The 21,811-nt window shown below is 42.8% G+C and overlaps 1 protein-coding gene across 8 annotated transcripts in view; it reads left to right on the forward strand.

Annotated features, from left to right (window-relative positions):
* The first annotated feature begins 359 nt into the window (after nucleotides 1-359).
* The window catches only part of bcorl1 (BCL6 corepressor-like 1), a 31,109-nt gene continuing 9,657 nt past the window's right edge, over nucleotides 360-21,811 (forward strand). The window contains exons 1-6 of one of the 8 annotated variants that reach the window (XM_080900257.1): nucleotides 362-467; nucleotides 5,423-5,536; nucleotides 16,207-16,292; nucleotides 16,395-19,004; nucleotides 19,266-19,395; nucleotides 19,622-20,086. In XM_080900257.1, coding sequence (XP_080756383.1) covers nucleotides 16,287-16,292; nucleotides 16,395-19,004; nucleotides 19,266-19,395; nucleotides 19,622-20,086 — 3,211 coding nt within the window. In that variant the 5' untranslated portion in view covers nucleotides 362-467; nucleotides 5,423-5,536; nucleotides 16,207-16,286. The other 7 variants (XM_080900251.1, XM_080900254.1, XM_080900256.1 and 4 more) reach the window with 7 other exon arrangements.

The raw sequence follows: 21,811 nt of genomic DNA on the forward strand, positions 1-21,811 counted from the left end.
CTTGCTTCATATATGCTTTTTTGCCATTCAGAGAATATCGCTATGTATTTTTAAGTGGAGTCCAGCCTGAAGTTTGTATATTTGCAAAGTTTTAGAAGTATAGAGTAAGTGTACATTAGTTTCATTTTAATAATTTATCAGCATAGTAACCTACCTACTGCAGAGGCTTCCACTCAGTTTCGAAGCAGAAAAGTATTCCTGGTTCCACTGGGGCTCGAACCCAGGACCTTCTGCGTGTAAAGCAGACGTGATAACCGCTACACTATGGAACCAGCTGATTGTCCTTTCCGAAGTGTAGCATAATAAAGAATACGCGATACATCTAACGTGGCTAATAATTGCTTGTTTTTCCAATATGATGAAGGAAAGCCGCTTCGAGAGTCCGCTGGTATTCGCTGCTCTTTCAAGCGGTTCCCTGTGCTTCGCTGCTTTTTAGACAAAGTGACGATGAGTGTCAGTCTCTCCCAGTAAGTCATCTCGCTCGGATACTAACCTAACTACGTCCTAATCTAACCTAGCTGCTGCTGTTTTTAGTTCCAGCGCCAGTGGAGCCCCCCTTTTCTTTTTGCTTGTTTGACCGATCACACGTTATGGTAGCTAGCACCGAGGTGCTACTTGTGAGCTGGAAATAATCGAGCGGGGCGAGTCGCCTCCATTTGTCCGTGTGTCCAGCCTTCCGACTGCATGAACTAACAACATACCAAGTCAGGATTAGCGTTTCTAGCTTAGGAAGCACTCTTGGCTTATCCGGCTAGCATGGCTCAAGTGTGTTTGTTGCTCAAACATGTGATTCCAGTCTTGAAAACCTCTTTTGCCACATAGCTGAACACTGTAACTGTACTTCAGTGTATTGTGAAAAGAGGAAGCAGGCACGATGTTAGATCAAAGACTAACTGATAGCCAGACACACTGAAAGTTATTATTTACCTTGGCCATGTGTTAAAAACACACATTTAATGCTGTAATATTTACACTACTTAGCAGGTTTAATCATTACACATGGCTGTATGTGACATTTAGACAAGCAGAATAACGAGGCAGAGAGCAGCAACAAGCAGGGTATTTAAACATGTCCAGCAGAAGCAGTCTAGCTTTTTTAACGCTGTCCTGCTTATCTGTATCTGTTGTATCTATTGTGCATTATTCATCTCAAGAGCTCCAGAGGTGCCCATCAGAGGGTTCAAATATAAATTCCTAAGCGCTCTCATCCTCTTGCTAAATTGTGATAAGTGTGTTTGCTGCTGATTGGTGAGGCTCCTCAATCAGGCTTCTGTTCAAATGGCCGGTCCCTCCTGTTTTTTTTATGCTCCTGTGGGGTCTGAAATATGTATTCATATTTATGTTCTTTGCAATGACTTGATCTTCAATCATGCACACTATAAGTTATTTGTTCCAGAGGTTTTCCTTTCGCTGGCCTCTTGAAATCGCCTCAGCATCTCATTCTTCCATTTTTAGCTGTTTTGACTCCAGCTTTCTTCGGTGCCAATGAGGGAAGGGGAGTCAGGCTGGCTGAACAACGTGGGGATGACAGCTGCGTCTGTTTATCATGTGGGGTACAATAGCACACCTTGAGAGCCAGCCAGAGCTTGTATTCTCACTGATCCAACACAGCAGGCCAGAATTAATCATATAGATTCATATGTGGGCAGGATCAAAATGCAAGACATGCTAGATCTGTGCCACAGACTTCATTTGACCAAATGGTATCTGTGTATGACGCTAGACAGGCCATACAGTATCACAAAGTAAACTTGGAAGTTAAAAGTTAAATTGCTAAGGAGATATTTTAAATTATTTTGTTAAAAACACTGAAAAGCTTAAATTGCTTACATTTTCTGCTCAGTTCCCTGAATCCCAGTGTATTATCTTTGTCTGATAGAAACTTAAAGTATGACACAAAACTCAAATAAGATAGCAGAATTACCTTTCATAAAAGAACTTTTTATTAAAAATTGTTTTTTTATGTTTAAACTCTCTTGTAAAGTAAATAGAGTTATTCATCTAAACACCTTGTAGCCTAGACTATTTAACAGTTTTTAAATAGTCATTTTCAAACAATTTCAGTCTTATAAATATTAATTTTCTACACAATTTCCTACCTGACCTCTTTACAATGAGCAGGGTTTTTTTTAAAGTATGTATGTAAGATTTAAAAAAAAAAATCTTTATCCCCCAAATGAGAAATCACTGTGTTAAAGCAGCTAAAACATGAAAAGCAACTTAGCTCAGTAACATGTGTACAGTATCACAAAAGAAAATAGCTTGAAAAGTTTTAAATAGAAAAAACAATAAGTTAAGAGCTCAATAAATGTAAATATAATATAATAAGTGCCTTAAATCTGATGATTTGGTGAAGACCTTTTGTACGTGTCCTTGTGGCAGCAGAGTGCAACAGAGAAAGTGTTCAGCTGCGTGTCCAACAAGTGCTGCAGAAGGTGGTGAGGATCCATTAACTATCCGTAGCCATTCACTACATCTTCACTCATTTGGATGACCTCCTCATCAGCTGATGGAGGAATCCAGAAAGTGTGTTGACTCTAACTGGGGCAATAGCGATGCTAAAATTCATCAGCGAGTTAAATGGATGCATTAAAACAGCTTTACTCAGTGTTTAGACCCCACAAACATTCTTTCACAGTACCGTGCTTCGGAATGATTTAATTTACTGAATTAATCCAAATTTTTACCTTCATAATATGCATACTTTCTGAGTCAAAGACCCTAGAAGTACACCAGAGGCTCCAAATTCATGACTGTTAAAAAATGCTGTGAGTTGTTATAGCTATTTATCCCACATTATATGATGCACTTTTCAAAGTTTTCTCAAGTGATAGAACATCCAGGGCACCATTGCTGGGCTCTGTTACTCTGGACCATGAACATTCAATTGATGCAGTTTTGTTATTGAAGCTATAATGTATCTAGTGGAATCGATGCTCATAGTTATTCATAGGACGAAATTGTCGTCAAACAGATTTGGTTTCAGTTTTTAACAGACGTCAAATGTGTTAGTCATCCCTGAAAATTTTATGTGGATATGTCCTCTACTTAAGCAGTTACAGATGTTTAAAATGCTGGGCAAAAGGGTCAGCTAAGCCATTTCCTATGTACTCTGTATATAGGAATTGGCTTATCTCACCTATGTACAATTTTGAAATTAAGTCTTATATTAATTTCCATTTATAGATCAGATTGAATTATCTTAGAGCTATGTTCATTTTAAAGGACATTTTGTGTTTCTGGTGTCAAACAGAGATACTGAAAGCATTGTTTTCTTTGTAGCACATTTGTAAAGATTATTTAAAATTGCTTCTTTTTTGGCTTGAATTTTAACTTCACCAGCTGTCAATCACCTTAATAGTGCGTGGAATGAAACAGGATCAAGGTTTGGGACCAAGTTTTTTGTCAAATGAGGACATATCTGCATGTACTTACATGTCCACTATTGATGCTAGGCAGTTCCAAATGCCATTTCTTGGACTTGTAATAAACTGCAACTTAAAAAAAAAAAATTGGATTATTGCCGAGAGTTGCACCAGCAAAATTTTCTAAAAATAAATAAATTAAGATACACAGAAGTTAAAAGTAAGGTCTGTGTTGTAATTTTAGATTTATATTTACAAGTAATGTGATCACAGTAAGAGAAGGTTTAAATCATCAGTACTCTCTGCCAAGGAAACCCCTGTTAGGGACGCTCCTTTCAGGATACAAATGTTCAAATTCTGGGCAGAGAAGACAAACGGCGGGAGTGAGAGGTAAAGGGGGCTATCTGCATACGTCTGAAACTGACCGATGCCACAAACTATCAGCCCTTTTATAATGCAGTCTTACGATCCCTTCCGAGGCAATTCAACTCCCATTCACACCTTGACCCATGTGACCTTAATGACTCACACAATGGCAGGTTGTGGCACTGTCTCACAGAGAATTCACACCTTGGCTCATGTCACCCTAAAGACTCACTGGATGACTGGGTGGGTCAGTATCACCTCCAAGGTGACAACTTCAGTTAAGGTTAAATACCTGGGAATCATATCACCTTTTAGAACTAAAGAAGCCTTTCAGATCAGAATGTCTTCATGAACGTTATAAAAAGAAGGCCAGTAGCTTTTTTCTCAAGCACTTAGGACAAGGATGACTGGCTGGACCTTATCCTATCTGACTTTGGGCTAGATCAGAGACAGGTAAAAACACTTTCACAGTGAGTGGAAACCAGAATACCCAGGGGAAACCCACATTGCCACAGGAAAAGCATGCAAACTTCACACACAAAGGTCGCAGCCGACCATAAGGTTCAAACCAGGGGCCTTAGTACAAAGCGAGAGAGCAATCTGAGTCCTGAAATAAACAAAAGATTGGAATATGTTTGCCAGTGAGCAGATATGGATCAAAACAGTGCTCGATTTGAAATGCTTTAAAATTGGCTTAGTGTTAATGTTAAATGTAAAAAAATATATATTTTGTTTGTTTACAAGAAATCTCCACAGGGCGTCTTGTTGTGGAATATTGCTCCGTAGTGTCACTTGTGGTCAAATATTCCAAAGCATGCCTTTAACACAGGACTGAAAACAATGCATTTTGGATATATTTGTATTGAAGACAGCATGGCAATGAAACTATTCTCCCCCCCCTTACAGCAACAAGGTCCTAGGCTTGAATCTGGCAGCTATATAGAGCCTTCCTTTCTGGGGAGAGTATCTTCTGTCTGTGTGGGTTCTGTTATGGACTCCGGCTTCCTCACAAAGTCCACATACTTGGTGATTATTGTAGGTCGGAATGTGAGCATGAATGATTATCTGTCTCTATGTTAGCCCTATGATAGACTGGTGATGTGACCTTGGTATACCTCACCTCTCTCCCAGTGACAGCTGGTATAGGCTACAGCTTCCCAGTGACCCTGAATTGGATAAATAGTTAGGAGAATGCATGGATGTGTGGATGAAGCTCTTCCTTTATGATGATGTGTTCTAACAACAGAAAGAGGCCGGCCATAAAAAACTGAAATCACAAATGCACTTGTGATAAACAGAGAGAATGTGGACACATAGAGGTGAAACTGAAACTGATAATTATTTGATGCAGTGCACTTGTGTGATTTATAGCGAAGCGTGTAGTGCTACGCTGCAGACCGGTCTGTTAACAGAGTGACAGCTGTCTTGTATAAAAGGTTTGTGATGCTTTGAGTCAATCATAACTGATTAGAAAAATGTAAGCTTCAAGTGGGTGAAAGAATTTACTCCTAATCTTCTTCTACACAATAATGTGTACCCGCCATCAAGAGTAGACGGCCTGATTTGGTGCAGACCAATGCAGATGTTGTACCATCTTGAAAATCAGTCACTGGAACTAAATTGCTGTTTCAGTTGGACTTTAATCTCTGCAGCGTGTTCCCAGTTTTACAAGCAATGTCATTTGCTGTTAGATGCCTGTGGCCATTTTGATGGTCATCTTCTCGGACTTACGCATGATTCCAGTGACTGTAGACCCGGAGCCCTGGAGAGTGTGACCTGCAGAGCCGTCTATGTCTCAGTCGAAGGTTTGTGCCATATCTATAAGCGACATCTACGGTTTTCTCATTCTGAATCATCTTCCTTTTATGTTCTTGTCTGTCTATTTGTCTTTTCTCCTCATGAAACACCTTAAATTGATCACATGCCACATGAACATCTGGCTGGTTGTCAGAATTGCTCAAGAACATTTCATTTAGCCCTAGTGTTGTGGGTTGCGGATGTTGTGCTAGTGTTTCTTGTTAAGTTTTAGGTCCCCCATCCCAAAATGATGCATATTAATATAAAATGTGTTTTTAAAAAATCAGCTGCAGTGTCCCACTTACTCTGGATAATTCTTAGATGTCACTGTCAGCAGTTTCCATAGACTCTGTCCATCAGTGTGAAGTTGTGTATTTTCAGTGACAACTGCTCACAGCAAGGTCTTTAGATCATCCAGACTGTCCATTATCAGTCAGATATCTCAAAATCTGGGCAGATAAAATCTAAACTGTGAAATCCTAAAGCTTTCATGTGCAGTAAGCATGTATGTCATTTTGTATTTGGGCTTACAATTTAACCGATATGATGGTGTCTAAAAAATAACCAGCTCAGGTTAGCCTGCAGTCAGTCCCCTAAATAGATAATTGTGTGAACATGAATTCAGTGGAAGCAGTGGCCATTACTGGCACAGACAGCTGTCCTACTGTGCAGTGTGTGTAGCAGTTGTCTGATGAGGCTTTTATAGCATCTCTGACAGTTTTGCTCGGTCAGATCCTTTATGAAAGATCTCAGGTACTGCTCCCCAGTTCCTCTTTTCAAGAAAAAGAAGTATGTCTCCTCCCTAAATCTGCAGACAAGCCTCATTTGGCAAATAGACCACGGGCCCTATATCATAAACTTCCACTAACACACATTCAATCCATCCATTTTCGCTTGTGTTTGCTTTTAGCGCTTTACCTACTGGTTAAGTTTTGATCCGTTGAAGGTTTGTATCCTGGAAAATGTGGTACTTTAACAGCAGTGATGATTTGTTCACTGACTTAAGCTACTTTTACAGCCTCTAATAAGTTGCCTGGGTGTCCCGACCTTTCTGGCCCTTTGGGAGGTCCAGGCATAGCAATGCAGCAAAATGCTTTAAATGAATTTAACTAAAATGAATTTGTTAACTGAAATAAAATAGACATTGTGTTATGTGAATCTCACTCACTTGCTTTTTAAACTTTATTTTTCTAACATCTATATTTGTGCTGTTGTAATATTTATTCTGTCTTGTCTGTCATGTTGCCAAGAGAACAAGCTATTTCTGTTTTTAATTAGCCTCTGTGAGCTTCTTTCAAGACTTTTAAAGTGATTCATTAGTAACTCAACAATATATTTAGCCACAGGTTTGGTTTGTAAAGCAAAACCTTTGGCTGTCATATCTACAGATGATGTCAGACTCTTTATTAGCCTGTGTGGGTGACATTTAGGACACAGGCCCTCCATCTTGCTTGTTCATATTTTGGTTCTTTTTTTTTTTGGTTTTGTTACTTCATCTGTTCACAATCCAGAGACAGTGAACTGGCAGAGAGAGGGAGGTGTGGCATGCAACAAATGCCACCCAGCGTGGAGTTAAACAGTTACAGTTAGAATAATATGGTATGCCCTTAACCTTTTTAGTATTATGCTGTATCAGTTTGCAGATTCATCATAACACTCACTGCCCTCAAGTGCTGTTGTTTAGAGACTGCATCTGAACTACGATATTTCATTCACACAGGAAATATATATAGGCTGTCTAACTCGTGTCCAAAGCTTCCTGCCTTAGCAGATTCATATTAACACCCGCTCTAGAAAAGGTATTACTCAATACCTTTATTTTACAGCACCACACAGAATGGTAAAGCTACAGCCCGAGCAATATAGGATGTTTTAAATGATGGACAGACCATGAAACAGTGACACGACATAAACAGTATTCAGTATTTAGCATCTGAAATTGCAGTTGCGGTATATCTGCTGTGAGCTAATATCAGCAAATATAAAGCCCACCAGTAAAGGTAGTTTCTAACCATTTTGTCTCCACTGCTAAACATGTAAAAACTTATTGGGTAAACTGTGCAGCAGTGGCAAAGAAAATGTATTTACACTTCATGTAAGTGGCTACGTTTTAACAAACAATGAATGAACCTTTACAGTGAAAACTGGTCACTTTGATTTTTGGCTTTTTACTTCTTTTTGCACATCTGCAGTGAGCTGGATGGCCTCGTAGGAGACTGCAGCGTGCCGTGATTAATTGGGCTGCACGGGTCTGACGCTAAACCATCATTAGAATGTTAAAGTAATGCGTGGGCAGCTTAATTGGACTTGAAGACACGCTTAATCAAAATTTAGATCACACCTTTTTCTTTTCTTTTTTTAAGTGACCTCTAAGCAGAACATCTAAATCTGCTGTGAGAAGCTGCTTTATAAGGACTGTATGTCTGACTCGCCGAGGATCGTTCATTTAAAGATTCAAGCCCACCGAGCACCCAGCGTGTTTGTTATTCACCTGTAGGGCTTTACCCGGCGCTAGGACCCAGGGTGCGCGATTTTCATCTCCAGCTGCTGCAGACCGAAAACTGGCAATAAGGGAAGATCGCGAGGACAAGCCAAAATTACATACTGTATTCATTCTACTTCAAAATCACATCCCCGGACCCGCAGCGAAGCCACCGTGGAGACAACAATAGCTTGTTGCGCTGTGTGTGAAGGCTTTGTGGCTGTAGACGGCTCGGAGCGCAAGGTAAGACGGTGCAATACCATGCGATTACTAATAACAAAGGCGTTACGGGCGAGCAGGGGGCATTAAAGGGGGCATTGCACAATGCTATTGAGGGCGAGCAAAACTCTGCCAAACTTTGACCTGGATATCTGCATTTTCTAGTTGTCGCTGTCTTGCGGGAGCCGCTACCGGAGCCTGTAGTTGCGGAGATGTTTCGCTGTTATCCCACGGCATTATGTAGGATCGTGTCACATGTAGCCTATGGACAAGCCAACTTGTGTGTCGAGATGACATCTGAGTGTGCAGTCCAAGCGTGCCGGCAGTGGATGCAGTCGGTTACCCAAACGCGGACACGGTAACTGAAGGCAAAGAGATATGTTTTAATTTCAGGCAGATTTAAAAGGCGATGTGGACGGCGCATCGGGCCATCCATTAACCTGGAAAATAAGAACATCACCCTGACTGTTTCTGTGATCGGCTGCCTTCCTCCTTTCGTTCGCTGTGGAATAATTCATTACTTAGACCAAGATGGAAGAATAATGCGCTTGATTTTCACTCAAGCGCGTTATTCTTCCATCCTCCCAGCCTCGACATTCAACACTGACCAGGTGAACCACCAACTCAGACGGGACATCCTCGTCGCTGCTGGAGAGCATGGCGGCCTAAATAGGTAGGGTCGATAATCTCCAATATGACTCACAGATAGATGACTGTGAATGCCCACTTTGAAGACGGTGTATTCTTTCATAAAAAGAGATCGGGCCTTCGATATAAACAACGTGCCTTCATCTATATCGCAGTTGTCATAGTGCATGTGCGGACTGCTACATCCCTGCTCGACTGATTTACAAATGCACGTATAACAAGTTTTTTTTTGAAGCCCTCAGATGTCCGATGTGCAGCCCGTGAACCAAACTCGTCTATAATTGGTGAAGCGCCGAGCGGCCGGCCACTACCGGGATAGCTCTTGCGCGGTCGTTGAGGTCTCCGGGTTACCCCGACTCAGACACAATGCGATGTGTCAGCAGGCGACTTTGTGATACTCGTGCTTTATGCTCGGTCCTCTTCGGCGTTCTTCCTCCGTTTTTCCTTCTTTCTTTTTTACTGATCGGCGTTTTTTTTGTTTCCCAATTTCACGTTTGGCCATCTGTCAACGATTTGGCTGCCTGCACGCAGCCATTACTGAGCGAATGGCGAAGGGCATGTTAGAGGCTCTCACACACCGATCCACTCCGCGATAGGAGAGCAGCGGGGAAGTAGTTTCTGCTCGCGGTGCTCTCGGCGGATGGACGCGATCGTTTGTCCTGCACCGCCGTGCTGGTCAGGATCCGACACAGATCGTGCATGGTAGTAAACAAACTCTTTTTCAGTGGCGCGACGATGTCAGGGTCCCCCCGTGTGTATGCGTGCACGGTTATTTCCTCACCATCGCAAGTATTGAGAAAAGTAGGAAATTTGTTGGCCTAAAGGAGCGGATACCCTTGTAAACAGCAGGCCTGCGCTGCTTTCAGGATTCAGGTAAGACAAGTGGCCTAATTACAGCAGGGTAACCTGTACCGCTTAACTACTGAGCCAAAATGTGATTATGGAGTGAGAGGGCTAAATATCCTGTGGTTGTTTATCTTTTGAGGGGAGAGAATCGGGCAGGACCAAGTGTAAACCTCCTGCTCCACAGGCTGGGTTGAAACTTTAAGGTTTTGTTTGTTTGTTTGTTTGTTTGTTTGCCTTTGTTTGAATGGAAGCTGCAGATGTGTTGTCATTCACTTCATAACTGCACACATGAGCTGGTGGTCGACAGATATCCAGCTCCCTGCAGTCAGAGAAGGAGGAGGCTGCTCATGTTTCAGTGTGAACTTGTTCCAATTCACAACAGGCTACAAATGGTTGTAAACGAATGGGGATTTTGTTCTATTACAAATGAGGCACACAACCTTCTAGAGAAGGTTGTAGATGATATTACCTTTGCAATAACGTGTCTTGTTTTGTATCCTGACCCTCTTCGGTTGTGTTAAACACAGTGTGGCTTCTATATTAAGCATGTTTGGATTGTTGTCAGTAGGTTGTAGGCTCTTGTCCTTCTGCATTGGGTCAGCTGTCTGGATTTTTATACAGAGAAGAAATCTGAGGGCTAACATTAACATTCAAAACCCAAGCCTCATCCATATTGTAGTTATGCCTTGAACTTGTCTTAAAACCACTTCTCTCTATCCAGTTAAAACCTGAGCTGACCTGATAGTAACAGGAAATGTGATTTTGACACACAGCACTGCAAGAGGTGAATGACAGGGAACTGAAGAGGCACCGCTGAGGGAATGGCACTCTGTTTGTTCATATATTCATTATAAATGTTTATTAGCGGCCGTGTTTATAGAATTGCTTCACAGCATGAGGCCTGGACTGGCTCATTCCAAGTGTCACATAAAATATTAATAATAATAAAAATCACATGCTTCAGTTGGGATGTTTTCAGCATAATACATGTGGTGACTGTGCATGGCAAAAAGGAAGTAAATTTGCAAAGAAGAATGATGAGTTGTGTTCTTGGTGTTTTCTATGAAAGAGAGCAAGCATCTGCGAGCAAATTGTTGATGTGAATAATCCTAACTCAGCACTTTAATAACATCACTTTTGGTTTGTAAAGCAATGTGAAAATAGTTATGCAGATAGTTTAAAATCAGTTCGATTAAACACGATGAAAACACAGGTGTAAAATTTCCAAAAGAGCTTGCAAGAAAAAGTTGGGTTTGAGCTGAGCTGACAGAGGTCAGTGCTGGAAGCTTAATCTCATTCACTGGTAAGGTTGGATGCATGGTATCGTCACAAATAACGAAAAAATGTATGTGAGGATCATAGGTTTCATGCGTATCTATTTCAAAAGAATCCAGTAAAATAAAAAAGGAAAAAAGTAAAGCTTTCCCCTCCACATCTTCTCCCAGCTATAGTCCGCCAGTCTGCAGCCTACAGCATGTAACTGGAGAGCCTCCAACACCCCGGAGTCTTTCTTCCTCGCGTTAATTCCCCTGCAACGGACCCAAACCTCTCCCACTCTTTTTTTTAATTCATATTGTGGCCGTTTAGAAACCATCACCCACAGCTGACTGTTAATTGACCCGCTGACACCCAGACGCGCACGGACATCCAGCGATACTCGGGGCTAAATTTGTTGTTGTTGTGGGTTTGAATAAAATGTTTTTGTTTTTTAAACGAGGTTTATTACTTCGTTACCCCGATAAGCCTTTTCAGTTTAGCGCACCGTTACACTCTTTTGGTCGCGATCCCCCCCATTCCCCTTGAGCGGCTGGAGCTCGCGTTGCATGCCGGTACCTGCAGTCCTCACCGCTCCCTGCCTCTCCAGCGTTTAATCCTGGGCGTGGATAGCCGAGCACTACATCTCCCATGCTGTCACCGTGCACCCTTCTGCTCCCCCCCACCCCCTCTCTCGCTCTCTCTCACACCAGACTGGAGACTGGAGATACGGAACGGACCGTCTTGGCGACCCCCCCTCTCCTACCCTCCCCTCCTCCCTCCCCCAGCCCCTCGGACTTTTAGGACCGAAAACCGTCGAGATCAGTGAGCAGCCGCGGACTGTAGAGGCGAAAGGCTGGACACGGCCGTATCACAGTCGTGCCTGCACGGTGGTTCACATGCCATCTGGACGAGCAGGTTCGTAACTGTTTGTGTCATTAGAAATCTTTTTATCCCTACAGCTGATTGTCTTGGGGACTATTCAGTATTTTGCGTAGAAAGAGAAAGCCCGAAAGGGGCCGGAGAGGAGAGCAGAGGACAGGCTCGGTGGGTCGGGGGCTCTGATGAATGCCTTTCCACGCCGAAGTGGCTCAGTCGGTCCGCTAAAGGGCCGATAAGAGGGACGGGAGCACTTCGCATTAGGTCGGGGATAAATAACAGTAGCTTGCCTCAACATGCAAACCGCCGGGAGAGCTGCGAGGGCTTCGCGGAGAATCCGCTGCGCAGGGAAGCTGGAAACCTAACGTTGCTGGAGGTGGTGGTGGTAGTGGTGGTCAGCGGAGTTAACTATATTGTTTGCCCCCTTTTCATGGCCACTCCAGCCGCACAATAAGTTGTGCCACCCACCCCTATGGTCGTTCTCCTGCTGGTTACTTTTCTTCCCCCCCACACACACTTATCTGCCAGTAAGTCTGCGCCTCCAGTTTTCTGTGCTATCAGCGGCAGAAACGGATTATTTGTTTGTAAAAACGTCTACCGGCAGGGTTACTTTGTAGGCTGATGAAACGGGCCAGGAGTTTAGTTTGTTTGGCTCTCCCGTTGTTCTCCCCGCGTCTTCGCATTGATGTTCACTTACCTTATCAGGGGGAGATGTGACACATTGTGTGCTCCTACGTCGTAGCCCAGGCAGCCACTAGACAGGAGCGGAATCTCTCGTGTCACTTTGCTATATTTTCCTCAAACATCTGTCTTTCATCTCTGGACCTTTCCATCCCATCCTCTCCGGGTTATTTAGACGAGGTTCAGAGACGCAGACAGCCTGTCTGCTCAGTTTGCGCCCGTGTTTTTGTGCGGATGGACCGATCACCTGAGAGCCAGTTGCCATTCTCTCATTATGGTGACTGCTCGCCATCTCCAGCGAGAGAGAGAGGAGGGAGCGACCCGGAGCTCTCCAGAGTTTTTTCTTGCTGATAATTATAGCAGAGGTAAACGTGTTGTTTTCGGGGTTCCCTAACGCTTCAGTGGGCATGTGTTGTTATTGTGCACTTTTCAGATGTGACATTGGGAACGTGTGTCTTTTGTGCCGTGTACGTGGGCTGGGCAGCGAGCTGACCGGGTGGAAGTAGGCTACATCGGAACAATTTGGCTTCTTCGCGGCTGTTTTTCCTCAAAGGCTTTTTCTTTCTTTCTCTCTTTTCTCCCAGGCTCGACTTTGTGTTGTCCACGGTGTGTGTGTGAGGCTGTCTGTGTGCGTATGCGCGGACTGCTGCATATATTTACTGGCCTACATCAGAGCGGATGAATTCAAATGTTTAGTGGCGGAGTCGACCGCGATCGCAGCACAAAGACAAAGTAGCTGTAAGCAACTGTTGTACGGTAATGTATGCAGACCGTCGCTGCACACAGCGGCATCTGCATCGCTGGATTTCCCTTTTTTCAGTCGTGCTCGCAGATTCCAGCAGAGATTGGCTTGTCAGTCATTATGTGTATCATCTTCGTTATGTTTCACTGATTCAAGGGTGAAGCATTTCCATTTCCCCCCAAAGCTTTGGCACAGATTTTCTTGTTGCACAGTCCCTTTTGTAGTCGTCTCATTTGCTTGCAGATGCGCTCGTCTGCGCTCACCTCTATCTACAGTAAATACTAGGGTCAGTTCCAGCGTGTGTCCCCGGTGTAAGCTGTGTACTTATATGATATGAAGTTGATTCACGCTTTAATTATAATTCCTAATCGTGTGTATGGCCATCAGTGCTTTTTAACTTGTCTTGTGCGAGTTTTCAATAGAAAAGCAGTGAGTGGGATTGTCTGGTCATTAAATCTGGCTGATGAGCATTTAAGGCTGCATGCCAGTAACTGGTCCAGTTATGCATAATCATTAACTATATGCGCACATGCAAAAACCTTTGCTCGTTTCTTGTCACTCGCGGGTGTGCATGACTTAATCAACACAAAACACACACACTGATGTCGGCTCTAACAAAAGATCATTTGAGCAGTAACAGCTGATTGCCTCATGGATTACTGAATGAGCCTGCTGGGGACAGGCCCTGGGTCGCCTTAGGTAGAGCCTCTATTTGAAGTGACTGTTAAAAGCATTTCTCACTGGGCTCCTGCAGTAAAAACCAGGGGTATCCCATTCATGTTTTTTTTTTTTATCCCAATCTTGTAATATTGAGATTCTGCTGATTCCAGGTCTAATCTAGCATTGATATTTATTTTTTGCACATTTTCCCCTAATGCGCGTGTATGCCCAGGCTGCATTAAAGTTAGCACATGTTATCCTACATAATTTTCGCTTTTTTTGCTAATTGTCCCTTGATGTTCTCAAGTGTAATAGATATTTTTGCTTATTAATGAAGCTTCTGGCACAGTTTTTGTGCTGATGTTAATGTCAAATAAGGAGGTTTTGAGCTCTGCAGTTACTGAGTGAGTAGAGTGTTGATGACATATTGCATAGTGTAGTTGTACATGGTGGCCGAGTTACACTTTGCAATAATACCACTTACAGTTGACTGTGAATTGTCTAGGAGGGAAGAAATTTCACATTCGTTGCAGTGATGGCATCCTATTACAGTACCACTCTCAAATTAATTGAACTCTTTAGAACAACCTATTTTTTGACAAATGTTTGTAAAGGCAGTTTGCATGGCTAGGTGCTTGGTTTTGTGGCAATGAGACTGAAAACACCTGAGAGATGTGGCTCGGTATTATTGTTCCTATTGTGTACACCTGCTGAAGGGGAAACCTCCTCTGTGTTCAACCAGGACGATTTTGTAAAGTCACAAGCTTGAGCGAGAACCTCCAGTGAACATGTAGACGTAGAAATTGTTATGCCCATTTTTATTACTGAAGACAGTAATAATTATTTGAACACGATTCAACTTTTTGGCTCAAAAAAACTTTGATGGTTTCTCATAATTTTCTTTTTTGTATGATGTGATATTTTGTATGATATGGACTCTGTGGCAGGGAGGTTGTCAGAAGGATTAAAACCATCTCCTTTAATTTCCAACATAAAAAGTTTCAGGAGTACATCATATTTAAGGTTAACTTGCAGAAATGAAATGGAACATGAAAGAGGTGATCATTTGTGGTACTCCTCCAAAAGTTGATTCTGTTCATCTGGACGTAGCGTTTTCAGTGGGAGAAACGTTTCGTCACTCATCCAAGTGACTTCTTCAGTCTCAGCTGACTGCAGGTTTCCCCAGCCTTATAAACAGTACATTTGCATAATGACTGAAACCAGCCCACTGAAGGAACAATGGGCTGAGAGGTCAGTTCCTTAATCATAATTATGCAAATTCTCATGACCATTGATCAACAACCACTGACCAAAACCCACTGATCAAAGACCACTGATCAATGGCCATGAGTACCATTCACCGAGAGTTGGGGAATGGCTGCAATCACATCATTGTAAGATGGCGAAAGATGTACCCTCAGGCCCCCTCCTCGATTCAGAGATGGTCTTTCCCTTTTCACGTAAATGGCCTCCTTGATTCCGCACTCAAACCAGCGTTCCTCCCTGGCCAGGATGTGAACATCCTCATCATTGAAAGAGTGTCCACTGGCCTGTAGGTGTAAATAGACTGCAGAGTCCTGGCCCAGCCATTCCCCAACTCTCTGTGAATGGTACTTATGGTCTTTGATCAGTGGGTTTTGGTCAGTGGGTTTTGGTCAGTGGTTGTTGATCAATGGTCGTGAGAATTTGATTTTGACGTCACTTGGATGAGTGACGAAACGTTTCTCCCACAAAACGCTACGTCCAGATGAACAGAATCAACTTTTGGAGATTTACTTTCCTGGATGATCGAGAATGCATCAAGACATCATTTGTGGTAGTTTCTTACGTGTCTCTGCCAAGGGTTCATTGGATCCTAATCCTTCTATGCTTCAATTAATGCATTAGATCTCATTTTACGCAGTGAATGTACAATGTTCTTTTAGTGAAGAGAGTTCACATTTCAAATGGATGAGCACTGGCAGCTTTCCACATCCCCTATGTGCAACAAAATAAAATCAAAGGGAATAACACAACGAATACGTGCCATCAGTTTACCACACTTCTCTCTGCTGCTCTAGATTGTCTCCTTGTTCTTAGGAAATTGTAACACAGCTGAACTCCAAGCATATCTTAAAGAAAGGAAGTTTTCAGTTGCCCAAAGTTAGTTACTTATTACTTCTTCTCGAAGGTTTAGTCGAACAGATATTTTCTGTAGCTGAAAGGAGAACGGTGCTAAAGTAATCACAGCAAGTGGTTTTATGTTTTTTCTCTTGTGTGTTTTGCAGCATATCACTGTATTTGAAGGAGAACTCTCACCTGACTGACGCAGATACCCCCTAAGGCATGTTGTGCTAAAGAAACACCTATGCAGGTAATTGGCTTTTTTTTTCTGCTGAAGTTGTATTGCTTGAATAGCGCATCCTGTCCTCTTATCTAATTAACACCAGCCTCATGAACTTTTCTTATTACTCAGGTGGATCCCACACTAATGAATGTAGGGGATGGAGGCACGGTGAGCAGAGAGATCAGTGCTCCAAATAAAGCGTCTGCTAGCATGGTGGGAAATCCCCCCCAGACGCTCCCCCCTGAGTTCAGAGGAGATGTTGCTCTCAGTCAGCAAAATAAGACAACTCCAACAAAAGACTGTAAGACTGTAAAAGCCTGCCCGGACAACTACAACCACAGCCCCGAACTTTCTCCACCGCAACTGCCCAACAATGCACCAATGTCCGGCTTGGTCCTCACCAGCTCAGAAAAGAGAACAGACAAAAGAGCAGAAACCTCTAAGCTCAAAGCTGATGGTTCTGGGGTCTTCCCCACTCCTCAGTGGTCGAGTGGTGTAAAAGTTAGCCAGGAGGATTCACTCAGCCCCTGTCACAGCAATGTGACATCCAATAAGAAATCCCATTCACAAACACAATCTGTGCAAAGTGTCCCACCTGGGTTTCAGTGCTCTGCCATGTTTAAACCAGCCCAGCCTGTTGCCTTCCTTCCCACAGCAAATTTTTCCTCTCCACTTTGTAAAATGAATCTTCCACCAGCATTAGGTCAGATTGCAGCATTGAGAGAAGCCCCAGCCACTCAGTTTCAGAAAGAAAGCCAGCCTCAAAGCTCAGGTGTTGCTGGGCCACCTCTCATGCGGACCTATCCCTACCCGTTGTCTGTGGCCCGGACTCCGGCTGCAGAGAAAAAGACGGGCACGTCGACCTCAAAACTCAGATCTAACCACGCATCAAGTAAGAATGCTAAATCTGTTGGAGAACATAAATCTTTAGCTTCTGTGGTAGCCTCACCAGCTATTGCCCTACCATTGCAACATCCATCATTAACTTCAGCTGCACCCACTCACTACACCTTGTCTCCGACTGCTGCCATTTGCTGTGGCTCTGCTCTGGCCAACATCGCCTCACAGAGCAGAATGCTGAACCATGTAGAGAAAAGCAACAGCATAGATAAGACAACCATGGGCTCTCTAAAAACCACACCTCCTGCAACAGACGACCACACAGTCTGCTCAGTTGAATCAAGAGATGTACCTCTTGATTTGTCCGCCAAATCAAAACGCCCTAAATGCTTAAATGACCCTCCTGTTACTATGATGGAATCCCACAATAATGAGTCAAATCAGAGAGAATTTCTGAATTCAAAGAAGACTCATTCTGCAAATTACGGCTCCGCTCTGCAATACCCCATCTTACCAAACACCCACCGAAATGGATCTCATCAAAAGCAATTAAATAGGTCTCAGAATCACCAGATCCCAGAGGTCAAACCAGCCTGGGGTAAGGGATCTTCACAAGATTCAATAAAAAACATCCCTGGTACATATGTGGGAGTTGCTAGTCCAATATTGGCTTCTACTCTAAGGGGCAAAGATGGAAAAGGGACGTTTGTGGATGAATTTCAGAGTTTTGCAAAGCAGGAGTTTATATCTATAATTGACCAGGGAGAACATCTGGCCACAGGAGGAAAGAAGCCATCCTGTCTGATGAAGGGTAACCAACACACTCACAGTGTCAAGCATGTTAAAAACACCAGCACAACCATAACTAAGAACTGTCCCTCAAAAGGAGCCCTAACCACTGCGTTGTTAAGCTCAACCAATGCTCAAATTCCTCAGAAATGTGGGCCTGGCAAAACAGCGGTACCATACTCTGCTCCCCTTGTCAGTCCAGCTTGGCAGCAGGCATCTCATCTCACATCATCACATCAAGCTTCTTCTAATCATCGAAAAATCACACAAGGATCTCCAAAGACTAAGGGCACCGCAGTTACAGACAGTTGTAAGTTTCCAAGTGCCCATCACAGCCCGTCCAAACCTGAGGATGATAAGTGGGAGAGAATGAAGTCTCCTCTGTCTAACCTTGCGTCCATTGTAAAGCAGCAAGCTCTTGATACAACAACACTGACGGATGAAGGTAATTCCCAAGCATCGCCTGTTGCATCACGAAAAGCTGATGGTCTGAATACACTCACGGGAAATCAAGACATACAATCTAAGCATACCTCTACTTTTGAATACCCACCATGCTGGTCTGTGGAAAAGTGGCCTAGTGCACCATCTCAAGGGGATTTCACTCAAGCTATGAAAAGACATGACAAGGCAAATGCCGCTGAGCTTTTGGAGAATAACACTGACATGCACACCAGTCAGGGAGAGCACATGGGACTTCAGGTGAAGCAAGGCTCCTCAAAGCCCGCAGGCCAGTCTCATCTCTACGGGAGCAGTGCATCAACAAATGGGAACAGGATGGAGAGTAAACTAGCCCAGGTGTTAGAGGGGGAGATATTGAGGAAAGAAAGTGGGCCGTCAGACAGTCCTCCTGGTGACAAATTGGAGGGCATGGCTGCATCTATTCTTACAGGCCAGTGTGCAGGGGGAGGCGACAAGTTTGAGAAGAAAACAAACGGAACCAAAGAGGAGTCGCCAACCAAAGCAAAAGCTGCTGCCGTCAAACAAAAGAAGAACAGTCCTAAGAAGCCAGCAAAAGAGAAATCTCCAACAGATGCATTACAGAAGGCTGCAAGAAGGAAAAAGCAAGAGACAGAAAATACTCCAACCAAAGTGTCCCCTAAAAAGAAGGTAAATTATTAATTCCTATTACTCTCATTATTTCTCTTTGGTTAAATTTGAAGAAATATTTAAGGTAGCAATCGTCTTTTAAGAGTTTAAAGAGCGAAAAGGCTATTCAGAGCTCCCTTTCATATTATTAAGTTATGACTGATGGTTTCACTTTCGAGGGCTTATTGTGAGTCTCTTGCATCCTCTCTGTCACCACGAGAGGCTCATGATCAATAACCTCCAATAGAGCGTGCTCACTCTGTCCCCTGTGTATTTCTGCAGAAGAAACAATGTGCACCTGTGCTGGAGCAGAGTCTGTCAGTGGGAAAACCTTCCCCTCCAACTAAAGAGGCGATTCCAAGGGAAAAGATCAGTCCCAGCAAGGCCGAGCAGCAAACCTGCAACAAATCAGGTAGAGTCTTTGTTTCTTCCTTAATCCTATAGCTTTTACATTTTTTACAAAAATGTAAATTTAATGATACTTTTATTTAGTTAAAAAAAGTTTTGTTGTAGTATATGGTTTGATTACTCTGGGTTCAGTTTCAGTTTTAGAGCTAAGTAACCTGCAGTCAGTGTCTCAGTCTTACTCTCAGCATAGAGTCTGGTGTGAATGTAACAATCAGATGTGATTTAATCAGTTCCAGATAGCAGTCCTCAGACTTCGGAGACTTCAGCGTCTCTCATTAGTCCCGCCGTATCCACCAAGGAGGCCGAAGCCACAGAGTGCTCCTTCCCAAGACTGAGGCGAAGGCGGCGGCGAGTTGATGACGCTCGACTTGACCTCTGGGGCTTTGCGACGCCCTCCCCTCCACCCCCGCCAATGCCTCCTCCCCCAATATCCCCTTCGCCCTCTCTGACTCTGCCCCAACCTGTTCGCCGTCCGAGAGGGAGGCCTCGATCAAATCCTCTGCCGGAACGTACGCTACAGGGCAAGGGAAAAACATCTGGCGCTGAGGGCGATACGCCATCTCGTAAGAAACGTCGGCGATGTCGTAATAAGAAGTATCAGACTGGGGACTACATCACAGAGAAAGACAAGCTGGAAGATGGAGAACACCTCGAAGAATCTAACTCTCTGATAAAGGACGCTGGAGTCCCAGAAGGTAGAGATCAGTTAAAAGTTATCCTGGTCAGAAGGTTAAAAAAGAAAAAGATTCACATATTACAGTATTAAAAGAGAATGACTTGAGAATCAATGAAGTTCAACATTTGAATACAGCAGCTGTTGAATATTTTTATGCAATCCAAAGCTCACTAAATGACCGGTAGTAAGTAGGCATCTAATCAGTTAATCAACTGACTACTTAATTGCTAAAAAAATTATTTTCAGCTATTTAAATTATTAATTGTTTTAATTCATTTATTTTTCAAAAACATCAGTGAAAATAGTCAGAAGTGTAATTGAAAATAAAAATTATTGTTACTTGTTTTTTAGTCCTTCAAGCACATCAAACATTAGTTAGAAACAGCCTCACAAAAAAGCCTGAATCATTCTCTTTTAATACCATTATACATTAATCCTTTTTTGGCTGCTGACCATAAAAAGCGACAAAACATTTGGCTCTGTTGGCTCGTGACGAGTATTTGTCATCTTTTCTGACGTTTCATAGACTAAGTGATTATTCATTCTTTAAAAAAAAAAAATCTGATGAATGAATCGGTACAGACAATAATGTAAAGCTCTGTTCTACTCTGTGAAGTAGTCAGTATACATATACATATAAATTTAGCAACAAAAAACTAGTTTGCTGTGTATTCACTTTAATCTTTTCTGATGGTTGGTTTTAGTACAGAAGTAACAAAAATGACCAATTCATGTTGCTTTGATGTTTTTCTTCCATTATAATTCCATATTTATTTGGTCAAAATAGAGCTGAGTAAAGCTTTAAAAAGCCAAAATCCTCCAGATGTTATGGCATTTAAGGTAAATGTTAAATAAAATACACATATTCGTAGATAACTTAGTTACTCACAGGTGACGATGCTGGTTTTCCCTGAGTTCTGAGATTGTTCATGAAAGAAATTTCTGTTTAATGAATTTAAGAATGAATGACTCCAAACTGTCACTTAGCTTGGAGACTCAAGCTGTGTCCATGCTTGTTGCGCACTGCGTTGTCGCTGACAGCTGGTCGCTAGCAGACATTCCAGTCTACGGTTGCCAAGGTAACCGTCTAACGTATTTAATACCCTGTGATAGGTAGTCACTTCAGTACTTAGGTTCACAAAGGTTTTGCTTGGGACCCGCTCACATTGCGTCTCTGGCTGTTTTTTCGCAGTAATAAGATGTTTTAGCTCCGCTACCTTTGCAATAACTTTCTTCTGATTGGCTGCCCCTCGAAAACCAAAGATGTAGAGAGCAGGCAGGTGAGGGTGAGAATCTGTGCTCACAGCTAGAGCTGAGCGCCTGGGAGGATGATGTTAATAATGATATTCCCTCTCGCTGACATGATACAGTAGGACTGTGCAATTAATCTGTGGCATGTTTAGTTCAGCTCCAGGCAAGATGATGGAAAGAGAGGCTTTGGTGAGTAGCAAAACCATCAGCTGTTAGGAATCACCTTGGTTTGGTTTTTCTGAAGAAATTACACAAATAAATTATGGTTAAAAAGTTGAACTTCATCGAGCAGCTCTGTCCCACTGAGGAAAAAGTAGAAAAAACTGTCTGAATCTTGAGATTTTGACTCACAGGTATTATTTATTTATGTATTTACAGATGTCATTATTTTAAATTTTTCCTATGTTTAATATATGTTCTATTCAATTAAATTCAGTTTTATCTATAGCACCAAATCAAGGTGTTTTATATTATATTGTAAGGTAAAACCTCA

This window comes from Rhamphochromis sp. 'chilingali' (genome assembly GCF_963969265.1).
Source record: "Rhamphochromis sp. 'chilingali' genome assembly, chromosome: 13".
In the NCBI taxonomy this organism is placed as follows: Eukaryota; Metazoa; Chordata; class Actinopteri; order Cichliformes; family Cichlidae; genus Rhamphochromis; species Rhamphochromis sp. 'chilingali'.